Source organism: Notothenia rossii (genome assembly GCF_949606895.1).
Source record: "Notothenia rossii genome assembly, chromosome: 2".
Taxonomy (NCBI): Eukaryota; Metazoa; Chordata; class Actinopteri; order Perciformes; family Nototheniidae; genus Notothenia; species Notothenia rossii.
In genome coordinates this window covers 70,942,213-70,957,107 of record NC_136904.1, presented here as the reverse complement: position 1 = coordinate 70,957,107, position 14,895 = coordinate 70,942,213, and the positions used below count along the sequence as shown (strand labels likewise).

The 14,895-nt window shown below is 39.3% G+C and overlaps 1 protein-coding gene across 10 annotated transcripts in view; it reads right to left on the bottom strand.

Annotated features, from left to right (window-relative positions):
- Positions 1–1,042: 1,042 nt before the first annotated feature.
- LOC307028898 (G2/M phase-specific E3 ubiquitin-protein ligase-like) overlaps positions 1,043–14,895 on the bottom strand; it is a 31,479-nt gene continuing 17,626 nt past the window's right edge. For 2 of the 10 annotated variants that reach the window (XM_079664301.1, XM_079664293.1), the window contains 9 exons: positions 12,539–12,616; positions 12,112–12,199; positions 11,712–11,950; positions 11,485–11,597; positions 7,960–8,046; positions 7,435–7,685; positions 6,959–7,087; positions 6,608–6,748; positions 1,043–1,654 (listed from right to left, as the gene is read on the bottom strand). In XM_079664301.1, coding sequence (XP_079520427.1) covers positions 8,028–8,046; positions 11,485–11,597; positions 11,712–11,950; positions 12,112–12,199; positions 12,539–12,616 — 537 coding nt within the window. In that variant the 3' untranslated portion in view covers positions 1,043–1,654; positions 6,608–6,748; positions 6,959–7,087; positions 7,435–7,685; positions 7,960–8,027. Of the gene's footprint in view, positions 1,655–1,854; positions 1,948–6,607; positions 6,749–6,958; positions 7,088–7,434; positions 7,686–7,959; positions 8,047–11,484; positions 11,598–11,711; positions 11,951–12,111; positions 12,200–12,538; positions 12,617–12,964; positions 13,001–13,458; positions 14,348–14,895 lie in introns of those variants that run through there. The other 8 variants (XM_079664299.1, XM_079664300.1, XM_079664296.1 and 5 more) reach the window with 8 other exon arrangements.

Here is a 14,895-nt window from a genome sequence, read left to right as displayed (position 1 = left end):
TCCTCAAAAGGACAGAAAGGCCCTGGAGAGACGTTTATGTGGGAGTGCTGGATCTGTTCTACACAATGTTTTTTAATCTAGAGAGAGAAGGCCTTCTCAATCCTGACTGTGAAGTGCATCTCTATGCTCTGCACTGGTGCTTTGTGCCCCGCATACAGAAGCACCTGCAGTTTTTCCAGCAAGGCTGAAACTGCCACCGACTAAGCACCGAGGGAAACCGGTCCCCACTGCAACTGTGGACTCGCCATGAGCGTGAGGCCCAGCAGGAGCCTATACAGGTTTGATTGTATTCAATAGTTTTATTTTAACTTTACTTTCCTACATGGAACCATGTTAACACTAATACCCACTTTTTCTGCCATTACACAAACTGTTTAAAACAAATAATACAAGGGAGGTCCATTCCAAAGTACATATAGTAGCACAATGTAACAAATAGTGGCCTCTTGTCAAGGAAACTGAATGTGATGGAATTATTTTATTCTGCATATCATCGCCACTTTAGGAATACCTCATAGAAGTGTTTAAAATGCTGTGATCAACCAGAACAAGCGATTAAGGAAGATAATGATACATCAGGGCATTCTGCTCTCTCTAATTATTTCATAGCTGTTCATGGGACATTAATCAGGAATTCTAGGGGATGATACAAAACTTTAGGTTATATAAAATGAATTAACTGACATATATACTAAAACTTTGATTTTGGTTGACTCTAACTTTAGCTCTTGCAATTACAGGTTGACATTGAGTTTGGAGTTGACTGGACTGGACCATGTGCTCATCGCCAGCCTCATGTTGTGGTCCCTGAAGTTCAGCTGCAACGTTCACTGACTGACCAGGAAGTGGAAAGACTTCGAGACCCTGATGGCCCTCTGTCCAATGTGTGGAATGTCTATGTACAAACTGTTAGCTTATTGACTGAAATGCTACAGTAAATGTGTGTGTATAAAAAGGCTGTTGCTGTGGGAAATGTAGTCTTTTAAAGTTTCGACTAGGAGGCAATATTTGACTGAGTTACATGAAGACGCTGGTACCAAGATTCAGTATATTTGAATTTTAATACAATAAAAAATGTAATGGTAATGAAATTACGTTCAGTAGTCATTTTAAACATTTGTTGCACTGAACCATATGCTTGTGAATCAACACTTACTGTAATGCATCAAGCAATATACATTTGTTACAGTTAATGAACATTTTGTAACCAATATCAATTTAAAACTTTGAAAATATATAAAGATAACCATGCTTTCCTTGTTATGTGCAATAACAAGGAAAGCATGTTTATCTTTATATATTTTCAGGCTTACACAAACTGGCCGGAGTAGGCATTAACTGAGTTTTTTTTTTCCTCTCTGAAAACATACATTTTTGGCCGACCAAACAAAAGACAACAAATCTTACACAAGTACTAAGGTGTGTCCGTCTCTTCAGACCATTCCGAACCCAGTTTCAGTGCTCCAAATAGCAGCAAGAATGTCCCTTTCAAACGTACAGTACTCTTTGTAATGTCCTGGAAGTTTCAGCTGGTGAAAGCATGTGGAAGAGCTGGGGAAGTTGCTCTCCACCACAGTCACATCCAGGTCATGTCTAGGAAGCACATTCCATCCTATCCAGAACTGCACAAGTTTCCCAAGGATATGGGGAGATGCTTTATAAAACAGAGAATACATTGATTTTATTATAATTGCTTTCAGTTAATAGTTAAATAACAATAATGTTACTTAAGTTACGCCTTGGATTGTTACTGTAGCTGAAAATCCACGGTTAAACATAAAAACAGAGGAAGCGCAGCTTTCGTTATAATAATGACAAACTTTCAGTAAACAAACGTTGAAGACGTTGTTTTACCCATCTCAATAAATGTGCGCAGGAATCCTCCAAAGAGACTTCACTGTCTTCATCCTCATCCTGTGTGGGCCAGTTTATCTTCTCCAAGACCATCTGACAGATTTAGTTTTGAAAGGAGCCCAGTGAAAGCACAATAATAAACAGACCATACAAGAAACTGCAGGTTTTGCTGTGTAGCAGAGTAGTCTAAAGATACCGTTTTTCTATTGGTTTAGCTCCTTTTAAGGAGCAAGTAGCATAATTTCATTTAAAAATATGTTTGCGTGGGTGAATGTTTGTTATAATAAACTTAACCCTCCGGTATCATTCGATTGGACTACGCTAATTAGTCATTCGAGACAAAAATGTCCACGGCAAAAGACTTTGATAAAAACATTATATTAAAAGGTTTTTTTCACAACTTTTTTGGGTTCAATCTTTAAAGCAACTTCCGCCCTAATAGAAAATAACAAAAATGTAATCATTTTCAGGATTTTAACCCTTTAAATGCCATTTTGAAAACATGAAACCGCTGTTTTTTTCATGATGAAAACAGAGAAAATTAGTTATTTTCCAAAAAATACATATCTGGTGACTGGCTCTTTTTTTTTTTATAACAGTCTTGGATATGTCAAAGATAAGCAACAAAATTGATTTTTTTGCATTATCAGTTTTTGCACAAAATCAGATTGCACAAAAAAGTTACATATTATTCATTCGGGACAAAAATGTCCACTTCCAAAAAATGCTCTAAAATGACAACAGATTAATATTTTTAAAGACTTTTTGGGGTTAAATCTTTCAATCAACTTCAGTACTGATAAAAAATATCAAATATTAAATTATGTTCAGGATTTTAACCCTTGAACTGCCAGTTTGAAAACATGAATTTGCGTTTTCTATGAAAAACATGCAAAGAAAAGGCAGTTATTTTCCATATAATGAATGTTGGGGGGGTCGGCTTTTTTTTTTTTATCACAGTCTTGGATATGTCAAAGATTAGCAACAACATTTATTTTGGTGGATTATTAGTTTTTGCACAGAATCAGATTAAACAAAAAAACTCACACATTTGCCACTCGTGTCCCATCCACTCCCATTATAACCACATCTTTTGATCTCTCCGCCATACCGGTATAAAATCATGCATTTTGTAATGTCAGGGTTTTATATTGGAGGAACATAGTTCAATTTGTCCTTTTTATTATATATCACCAGATGTGACATTTTACCATTGAATTACATGCTTGTCATTTCTTGGTTTCTTTGCCTGTTGTATAATGGGGCCCTGACAGCCATTGGAATACATGTATGCAACTAATATGATGTAGGTGTGTTGGTATGGATGTGGAAGAGTGGTATCAGCTGAGAAGTGTGTGTGTGTGTGTGTGTGTGTGTGTGTGTGTGTGTGTGTGTGTGTGTGTGTGTGTGTGTGTGTGTGTGTGTGTGTGTGTGTGTGTGTGTGTGTGTGTGTGTGTGTGTGTGTGTGTGTGTGTGTGTGTGTGTGTGTGTGTGTGTGTGTGTGTGTGTGTGAGTGTGTGTGTAGAGACAACAATATACAGTAGATTTGGTTTACAGCAAGTCGCAGTTTTCGCCTCATATCTTTCTTTCTCTCTCTCTTTTTCTCTCACTCCCTCATTCCCAAACTCATACACACTCGTACATATTAAACCTCCTTATACCTTGTGTGTGTATGTGTGAGTGATTGTGTGTGAGAATGAGACAGGACTGTGGATCTGAACTGTGCTTGAAAGGAGTCAGCACAAGGACAAAACACTGTTTTGCCAAACAGTTCATTTATCGGATGGGGGCAGAGAAGAAGGAACAATTCTGCCCCGAATCCTATGTTGATACAGAGGAATCGATGAGGTCCTTTGCTGAGGAGGTTGAGGATGTTGAGGAGCTGCAGAGGAAATGCTGAGGAACAACACGGTGGTGATGAGGTTGAGATGTATGAAGGACTACAAAACCTTTTAGATGGAAAAAGCCTGATGGTCACTAAAGTGCTTAGTGATCCCCTCCTCAATCACACCACAAAAGGGATGATAGCACCAGAGATTGCCCCAGGAGTAACAAGAATATTCGTTGCGCCGCCAGGTGAAGCCATGCTTAGAGAAATAATCAGATGTTTGTGGTGGAGTCTGATCGTTCTTCGTCTGACCCTTCCCCATAAAGTGGAGAGGACACAGAGGATCCCATCCCGTAGCTGCGCTACATTCCTCTGCACTATCCTATCTAATGTTTGCTCAAACATCTGTGGCATCAACATTCCTCCAGTTTGCCACTGAACGTCCCCCATGCAGGTGTGTCATGTCGACAATACTGCTGATGATCTCAGGGGTAAAGAATAAATCAAAGAAGGATTCCACGTCATGAATTCTTATTTATGCAACTCGTGATGGCATAACGTGTGGGCCCTGAAACCAAACCTCTGGCAGCAGGAATGTAGCGCGGCGTTTCCTCGTGAGAGGGAAACCAGATTTGAAAATGTTTTGATGTCCACCCATGATGGACACGATCCTCCGGATAGGATAGTGCAGAGGCATGTAGCGCAGCTACGGGATGGGATCCTCTGTGTCCTCTCCACTTTCAGGGGAAGGGTCGGACGAAGAAAGATCAGACTCCACTGCAAACTCCACATTAGATTCTCCTTCTCATGTTTGGCAAAACAGTGTTTTATCCTTGTGCTGACTCCTTTCAAGCACAGTTCAGATCCACACCAGATTCTCCTTCTCAGGGTGTTTCTGTTTCAGAGGATGAGTCCTGCAGCTGAAGTTACGGGCTGCATGAGACCTCTTGTCCCACAGAGAAGCTCCTCTTCATCTTACTGCTTGTTGCGTATCACAGGAATGAAATGACCATCCAGCCAAACTATACATATTTGAAGCTTTGGCTTTGCAGCCAGGTGTTTTTATTTACTTCAAGGACTGTATGTATGGCTGTGTATGTCTCTTTGCTAAAGAGACATTATCAAAGGACTTTGAAGTTCCAAACCATTCAAAACATCGAGGTCAAGCCGGGTCAAGACCGTACATCTGTTTACCTCAAAGACACATGAAACAGCACAAATGAAAAACAAAACGCAATGAGAGCACACTTAGTCCTGTCTCATTCTCACACACAATCACTCACACACACACAAAGTATAAGGAGGTTTAATATGTACGAGTGTATATGAGTTTGGGAATGAAGGAGTGAGAGAAAAAGAAAGAAAGATATGAGGCGAAAACTGCGACTTGCTGTAAACCAAATCTACTATATATTGTTGTCTCTGTACACACACACTGTACATCCAAACACACACACACACACACACACACACACACACACACACACACACACACACACACACACACACACACACACACACACACACACACACACACACACACACACACACACACACACACACACACACACACACACACACACACACACACACACACACACACACACTTCTCAGCTGATACCACTCTTCCACATCCATACCAACACCCCTACATCATATTAGTTGCATACATGTATTCCAATGGCTGTCAGGGCCCCATTATACAACAGGCAAAGAAACCAAGAAATGACAAGCATGTAATTCAATGGTAAAATGTCACATCTGGTGATATAGAATAAAAAGGACAGATTGAAGTATTTTCCTCCAATATAAAACCCTGACATTACAAAATGCATGATTTTATACCGGTATGGCGGAGAGATCAAAAGATGTGGTTATAATGGGAGTGGATGGGACACGAGTGGCAAATGTGTGAGTTTTTTTGTTTAATCTGATTCTGTGCAAAAACTAATAATCCACCAAAATAAAGGTTGTTGCTAATCTTTGACATATCCAAGACTGTGATAAAAATTAAAAAAAGCCGACCCCCTCAACATTCATTATATGGAAAATAACTGCCTTTTTTTGCATGTTTTTCATAGAAAACGCAAATTCATGTTTTCAAACTGGCAGTTCAAGGGTTAAAATCCTTAACATAATTTAACATTTGGTATTTTTGATCTGTACTGATGTTGATTGAAAGATTTAACCCCCAAAAGTTAAAAAAAATATTAATCTGTTGTCATTTTAGAGCAGTTTTTGGAAGTGGACATTTTTGTCCCGAATGAATAATATGTAACTTTTTTGTGCAATCTGATTTTGTGCAAAAACTGATAATGCAAAAAAATCAATTTTGTTGCTTATCTTTGACATATCCAAGACTGTTATAAAAAAAAAGAGCCAGTCACCACATATGTATTTTTTGGAAAATAACTAATTTTCTCTGTTTTCATCATGAAAAAAAACAGCGGTTTCATGTTTTCAAAATGGCATTTAAAGGGTTAAAATCCTGAAAATGATTACATCTTTTTTATTTTCTATTAGGGCGGAAGTTGCTTTAAAGATTGAACCCAAAAACTTTGTGAAAAAAACCTTTTAATATAATGTTTTTATCAAAGTCTTTTGCAGGGGACATTTTTGTCTCGAATGACTAATTTGCGTAGTCGATTTGTTACACAGTGAATTAAAGACCGATTTGAAAAATTGAAATTGGAATTCCAAAATAGATCGAGACATTAGCCTTGTTACAAAAAATCAGGACATTTGCACCAACACAACCAAAGTTATTGCAAAATGAAAAGTGAAAAATGACCCATATGGACAAAAACGTCCACAGTGCTACCGGAGGGTTAAAGCAATGGAGGTCTGAGAGTAGTAAATAAACCCAATTTCTAACTCCTGTGAGTTAGGAGGAAGGATTTGACTGAGCAGCATGAGATCACTTACCCGTGGTGTGCACTGCAAATCAGATGCTCTTGGAAAGAGAAGGGGAATCGTGTCTTTCTTCTCCGTTAGCAGAGGCCAGATCAGTGTCTCTTTTAAACCCCTTCGTAACTGCTTGACTTGTCTGGAGGTTCTTCCAAGGACCTGCACAATATTTGCATCACAGTAGAAAAGCAAAGCAACCTGATTTATCTAATAGCCCAATAAGCATGTTTTAATACACGTATTAACATCCGAAATATGTATTTAACAAAAAAGCTAAAATGTGATATGCCAAAATTAGGTCCTACTTCAAAACTTAAACTGTGATTAGTCGGTCTGATTCATATGACCTGTTAAGTACAGAATACTCACAGCATGGAGGATCAGTTTATCAAATAGCCATCTCCTGTTGTCACATGTGACTAGAGGCAAATCCCAGGAGAGTGCCAACTCATTGATGAGGTTTTTTTCTTCTGATGATAAGTCTGCTGTTCCCTCCAGCTAATAATGGCAAGTAAAATGAATTTGATAAGAATCGTTAATTTCTCAATACTTGTATAAACATTCAACTTTGATACAACATAAGAAGTTTAACTTATAATCAGCATGTTAGTAGTTGGTAACCTATAAAAGCTATGTTTTGTCAAAAAAACATCGTAAAGGAGGACATCTGTAAGTGTTCTAATGATAATTAATATATCAGTGTATGGTGTTTAATAATGCTTCAGTAACCCCTGCTGGTGCAAAGCGTAGCCACATGGTGTTAACAGTATCTGAAAGTAGATCAGCTAAATAAATAATATCCAAAGGTTGAATAATAAAATATGTTAGAAAAAAATTGAACATACCAACTTGATTGTCTCACGGATATCAAGGTCAACACAGTCCTTAATATCTATTGTGGCTTCTTCCGGGGATCCACCAAAGAGCACATGCAGGATAGCTGGGCTCAGTCCTCCTAGGCATGGCCCATCATGGAGGAATGAATGTCCAATCATTCGGCCAGCAACAACAAAGAAGTCACTCTCCAAAAGGAGATGAGAAGTGGAGGGAATCAGATGATCTTGTTCTCCTTCAAAAAGAAGAGTTCCTCCAGGCACTTCAAATATAGGAAAACAGTCAAAGTAAATTGATAGTAAAGTAAAGGACATAGATATTCAACTATCACAAAGCATTAGCATTAGCCACTGGATACTGGTTGATCCTGTAGAAACCTACATGTTCACAGCAGCTACAATCACATCAGGTTTTAGGAATACGTTTTGTTTTCTGGGGTTAAGGGACAGATCTGTTTTCAGCCTGGAACTGGTACAAAAACACACATAACTTAGTGGCTGAGACCCAGCGATCAGCCATAGTAAATATTTACTTACCAAACTTCATCTCAAAACCAGCCTGAAGTTTTGACATGATCGTTCCAAAGAAATGTAGAGTCACACCATCACCAATGGCTGGATCTCCTGAAAAATGTAAACACACACTACAGACATCAGTTTAACGAGAATATGGTTTGTTCATTTCTTTATCTTAGGTTTTGTTTGTAACCGAATTAGCCTTAAGTGTGCATGTCAAGGGGCACGCCCACTCAACATTTGCCTTCTTATAAAAAGTAAGGACTGCTCTTTCCCTTTCCTCTGCACTGTCTCCAAGATCCATAGTAAGACACAAGGATTTTCCAGTTGCATGCTGGCTTAAAATGTCTTCTTTAAACATCTTTGCTGCCTCTGTGGGATCTGGCGCTATTTTCCAATCTAAAAATAGTTTAAAAGGTTTCCAAATTAATATTGGATCAAGTGAAATGTAGAGAGCAACAACTTATTGCAATACATGATGTACTTAATAAAGGAACTTAGACACCAGAGAAGCCACTTTCCTCAGTGGGATCGATGTCAACTACCTCAGGAGAAGGCAACATTTCCTGAGGTGGCACCGAGTGTCTTGTGTTCCTGGCCCTTGTTGTCTCATTTCCCTGTGCTCCTGTGAACGTGCTTTCAAATCTAACTTGACTTCCGGAGGCCCTTTCAGACTCAATCTGCACCTCACCGCTGCTCTGTGATGGTCTAGTGCAGTGGTACTCAACCTTGTCCTAATCAGGAGCCACATTGACGAAAAAATATTTTTGCAAGAGCCACAATCCAAAAACGCTCCTTTCCTCCCTGAAACCTTTATGCATTTGAGAATATGGATAATAGTAATATGTTACTTAAGAATGAAAAGCATAATGTACAGTGCAATAACTGTGATTTCTTATTTTCACTGCAACCACAAAACACACAAAACAACAGATAACAGACAGCATGTTTACTGATAATCACAGTCCATATAACAGCAGATTATACACAGCAGGGGTTGTCAGAAGAGTAATGTTGACCTTACTTCACACTCAATGTGATTTCTGACACTCCTTCTGCCGCACAAGTGATTTGAAGTCGGGCTCTGCGCTGGAAACGGCGATCCGGAGGGCCTCTGTTGTGTGCTGCAGACTCAATCTGTTTCGGTTGCGACATTTTATTTTTGTGAGCGCAGAGAATGCTGCTTCACACCGGTATGTGGACGGAAACATTGAGATGATGCGTCTTGCCAGTCTGGAGATATTTGGTAGATGCCCCACCAGTTTCCAAAAGTCCACGACATCTGTAATCCGAAATTGACGCTGAAGTTCATCTGAGCTCTTTAACTCCACGAACTCCATTTGAAGCTGCACAAGTCCGAGCTGGTCGCTTATTTGCTTCATTTCATTGACTTCAATCAGGAATGGGTTTTTCACAAGTAGAAAAATATTGCTATGGTCCTTGAAGTCGTGGAATCTGGATGTGTAGTTTTGCTTGAGCTCAGTTAGCACCTCACAGAATTGAGATTGACAGGTCAGGAGAGCGTCTGCATGCCTCGCCATCACTTTCTGCACGGTGGGGAAGAAACGGTAATCAGAACCACGGACACTTTGGTCGAGTACATCCAGTTTGTCAGAAAATACTTTGACAGCCGTGTAGAGCTCATACACGGTCTTGTTTCTTCCCTGCATCTTGAGATTAAGTTCGTTCAAGTGCTGCGTAATGTCACACAGGAACGCAACAGACAGCACCCACTCTTTATCATCCAAAAAGGAAAATCGGGAAGTCTCCCCTTGGCCGACAATGAAGGCTTTCAGGGGTTCAATCAAGTCCATTAAATGTGCAAGCATACGTCCTTTAGACAGCCATCTGATCTCGGTGTGTAACACCAAATCTCCATAGTGAGTGTCAAACTCCTCACACAGCAGTTTAAAATTTAAGTGGTTTCTTGCACGGGCCCTGATATAATTAACCACTTCGATTACATTTGTCATCACTTCATTCAGACATTTGAACTTAGCAAACAAGGCTTGTTGATGCACAATACAATGGTATGAGAAAATACCCTCAGCAGCAACCCCGCCGTTTTTAAGCGTCTCTTTCAGCAAGGCCACGGCTCCGTTCCTCTTACCAAGCATCGCCGGTGCGCCATCTGTCGTGAATGCTGTGATTTTTTCTGGGCCAATGTTAAACTTCTGTAATGTTTCCAGCACAGCGTTTTTTATTTCAATGCCCGTTGTTCCATTTTTCAGTGAAACCATGTCAAGCAGTTCCTCTGTAATGTCAAGCTTACTGTTGACCGCCCGGATAAAGATTAGTAATTGTGGCGTGTCATTGACATCCAAGCTTTCGTCCATTGCAAGGCTGACAAACTCAGCGGATGACAGTTTGTCCTTAAGAGTATGTGCAATGTTCTCTGAAATGTCTGATGCCCTCCTAGCTACAGTAGAATCCGACAGTTGCATTTTTTTGGCCTCTCGTTCCAGGTCTTTTTTCTCAGGAAACAACGTTGAACAAGCCAGCAGTATGCAGTCCTTCACCATTTCTCCATCAGTATATGGCTTCATCTTTTTCATCAGTTCATGTGTGATTTTGTAGGATGCCTCTGTCGCTCTTTCACTCGTATTAGTGTGGAAAAAGTTTTTTTGAGCAGTTCGGTTCTGTTTGAGTCTAGCCAGCTTTTCCGCCCTCAGCTCTCCACCTTTCGGAAAGTCGGTACTAAACTTCGGGTGTTTTGTGTCGTGATGGCGCTGCAAATTGGACCTTTTAAATTGTGAAATGATGTTGTCACAAAGCAGGCAGGTGCATTTTCCCGAACCGGTGGAGACGAAGAAAAACTCCAGTTCCCAGTCCTCTTTAAATGTTCGATATTCCTCTTCATATTTCCATTTAGTCGTAGCCATTTTTGCATAGTGCCGTATAGTTTTCCCAGTGTGACGTAGCAATTATCTCGCGCGAAACAATCAGAGCGCGAAACCTGACATAATATTTGATTGGCTATTCAGAGGGGGAGGGGCGACGACTGATGTGTGACTTGTGAGTGATAATGAAATGTTGATGAATTCTTCTGACTTTGTTTTTCGTTTTTCAAAGATTTTTTTTTTTTTTTAAGTGGGACTTAAAAGAGCCGCATTTAGTCTTAAAAGAGCCGCATGCGGCTCGCGAGCCGCGGGTTGAGTATCCCTGGTCTAGTGTAAAAATAGGTCATTTCTGTTACTCGGTCTACTTTACATTACATATCGCACTTTAGAAAAAGATGGGCATATAAATAGAATGACAAGTAAACCAAATGTTAGTTTTCCTCCAAACCAACATCCAGAATGTATATCTTTCATATTTAAATGTATTAGAGGACAGTAGAATATGGCGTTACAGAGGGATTGTTGGAACAAAAAGTACTAATATCTGGCCCCATAATTATAAAACCTCAGATATGCTGATATGTCAAAATATTTTACATCCATTTGCAGCATCCCACAGCCTTATGCTTATTGGTTATTGTGTGTCTACACATGCAGTTGCAGTGTGACTGACGAATTTGATGTTTAGTTCTGTAGAGAGTAATACCTCATGCAGTTATTGCTGTGATCCTTGATTCTTGAAAAGGGGAACTCCTCTCCACAGACGACACATTTCTGATTTGGTCCAATTAACACGTTGTCGCCTTCTGATCGACATGCCTGTAAACAAAATAGTTTTAAACTACATCACAAGCGAACAATTATGTTACTGTAATTCACAGATTCTACTTTTAATGTTTAATTGTTACACCACTATAGAATTGAGGAACTTACAGGGTCCAAATTCAGGGTTCTTTGCATTGGTCTAATGAAAACTGTAGCATGGCCAATCTGGGTCTGAGGGTCCTTCAAATATCTGACATAGTAACCCTTGTTGGGACAGGGGATCAAAATCAAGTGGCGACTTCTCGTAGTGCCAGATATTTTTAGCAACTCGAAACCGCCACCGTTCCGCAGTTTTGGATAGGCATCCATCAAGAACTCGAGGAATTCATTTGAATCTGTATGGCTGCCTAGAAATAGATGATACACATAAGAGATCTAACATAAAGATAATGTTATGATTGTAAGGGTAACTCAATATATTTATATATCACAAATGTACATTTACCATAAAATATACACAGAAAAGGAAAGAGCAGTTTGATAATCGTCATTCTAATGACTGACAGACCTTTAAATGTGAGCCGTTTTTCCCCTAAACCAGCAGCAGCGAGTCTTTCTTTGGCGTATCGGTTGGGGACTAAGGCTGCATTCTTGTCCTCAAGGCAACAGAATAAATGGGTATAAGAATTCAGGTGTGCAGGACCAGAAAGGGTTTACCGCCCTGCCGTCCTCCTCCCTCCCATGTAGGGGCCAAACAGTCTTGAAACTTCGACTAGGATTAAGTTAAGAAGATAAGCAATATTGAGTGCAAGGAAATAATGATTCAACGAGAATCCAGGGGGGAAATGTTGGTTAGCATTAGCATCACACACTATACATATAATGATCCCTTCAAGCTGGTGGACAGAAACTGAATCAAATAACTTGTCATTGGCGATATAAACTTAGTACACTGATCGGATTTGCATTACAAATAGTTTGATGCAAAGACCTACCGTCCACTGGGTGTCTGGGAGTCCCGTTATGTAACGGATGAGGAGGAGACGAAACTGGCGCGTTAGCGGTCCTTGGTGCTGCACAAAACATAACATAGCGCCACATTGGTTACAAAACTGTACATTGGCATTTTAACACACAGATCAGTTTTTTTACATTGTCATATCAGTCTTACACTAGACCAGGGGTCTGCAACCTTTTTGACCAAAATAACAATTTTGCTCCTTTTTCCAAAACATTTTTTTGTCTGGAGCCGCAAAACATATTTCATAGCTAATAAAATTGTATTTATTGTTATGTCAGACAAAAAATACATTTTTTTTTGCATTTATTAGGCTATTTACAACATTATATAAAACTGTTAACCTCTAATAAGAAACAAAGAACTCCAATAAGGAGAATTAAAAAATAATACACAGGCCTACCTTAAAATAAATGAAACACAGCACTTGGGGAGTCCTCTGCACATTTGAAGGAAAACAAATATTAAAATGGGCCCACTTTGAAATAAATAAAACATATAGCTGCACCCTAAAAAGAGTTAAAGGTAGGGTAGGTAAGAATGGAGAAACCAGCTTGAGTGCGCTAGAATTTGAAAATACACAACCGGAAAAAATATGCCTCTTCCTTCAGACTTTTTTACAGAGCCCCTCCTCCAACATACACGAACGTGCATCATCAATGAGGGCACGAGATAAGTTTGTGCACAGATCGAAGGCTGGCAGGCAGTTAGGTCATCCAGTTATTTTAGCCGGGCCGGCTAAAATGATTGGTCGTGCTTATTACAGCGCTACGGCTTCCAGAGATTAATTTTAGTATGTATTTATTGTCAAAGCATTTAATATATTCATTGCTATCGGGACGTTAAGAGCATTCCATGGAATATAACAAAAAGTGTTTTCTGAAATAAATGACATACCCCATTGAATTATGACTGAAGATCGTCAGCTGTCTTCCTCTCCCGTGTTGTTCCTCGATGCGTAAAGGCTGCAGCACCTTTGACAACTTCTCTCTACATATCAAACATACCGGTAAACCAGCATCGTTTGCTGTGAAAGCATATAACTCTGTCCACACAGAATTAAATCCTGTGTTCCTCCGATACTTTTCTTTGATGTATCCATAGTTCGCTCATCGAGCCGGGGGTCAGGTTATTCGCCTCCAAGAAAAGGCGCTCTCGCGGGACCGTAGCAGGATGTGACGCATATTTTAGTTGATCTAATTAAAACCGTTTTGTTTTTTATTTATGTGTCACAGTATCACCTCAAAATACAAGATATGAAACATTTTCAACCATGCAACAAAAATATAAATAGTCCTACAAATACTTTTATTTTATTTCCTTCTTATTTTTGTCTAAACTCAAGGGAGCCAGAGCAGAGGGTTTAAAGGGCCGCATGCGGCCCGTGGCGGGTTGCCGACCCCTGCACTAGACCTAAACATGAGTCACTTACAGTTTTCGAGCTGGTTAGCCGCATCTCGCAGAAGGTCTGCCAGCGCCCTTCCAGCCGAAGCCATTATTAGCGAGTTGCCGTGGGTGTACACTGTACACAGAATGTACAGATGTGACTTGCCACAAATGTATTGCTTCTGCCTGGCTCCAACAATTGGCGAATCCTGCTTCAGACTGAGGTTAGGACCGCCCACCTCATTAGCATACGGACACATAAATAAATAAATGTATGTCACGTAAATGTAAAAATAAATGAAAGGTATATAATAACGTATGTTCTGTTTTATTTTCGACTTTTATTTATTTATTTACACATTGGTGTATTTATTTCCATATTTATTTATGCATTTATTTATTTATTTGTGAATTCATTTCAACATTTATTTATTTCTGTATTTATTTCCTCATTTATTTATTCCTGTATTTATTTATTCCTGTATTTATTTACGTATTTATTTATTCCTGTATTTCTTCATACATTTATTTACACATTTATTTATTTATTTATACTTAAGTCATGTTCCGTCCTCCATAGTTATGTAAGAGTAAGTTACTAATGCACCTATTTGATATTAATTCCTCTGTATGTATTTCGCCGTTTATTTTACTGTGAGCAATCAATTATCTTTCTAAAATCTTAGTGTACCCAATTTAAACTCATAGTGTGCAGTTACAGCATCGAGTTGTTATTATACAAAATTAAGTGCAAACTATATGTCTCATGCTTATGCAACGCTATAGATGCACATCCATGTTGGAATCTGCAGAGAGAGTTAACGTTAGCTCTCAGTAGAAAGTGACGGAGGTAACTTCAGTTAAGGTGCATTCAGGCGCAATTCAGTAAAAGTGTGGATTGGGCGAGGATGCTTTTATAACGTCAGCAAGATGTGTTCAATGTAGTGC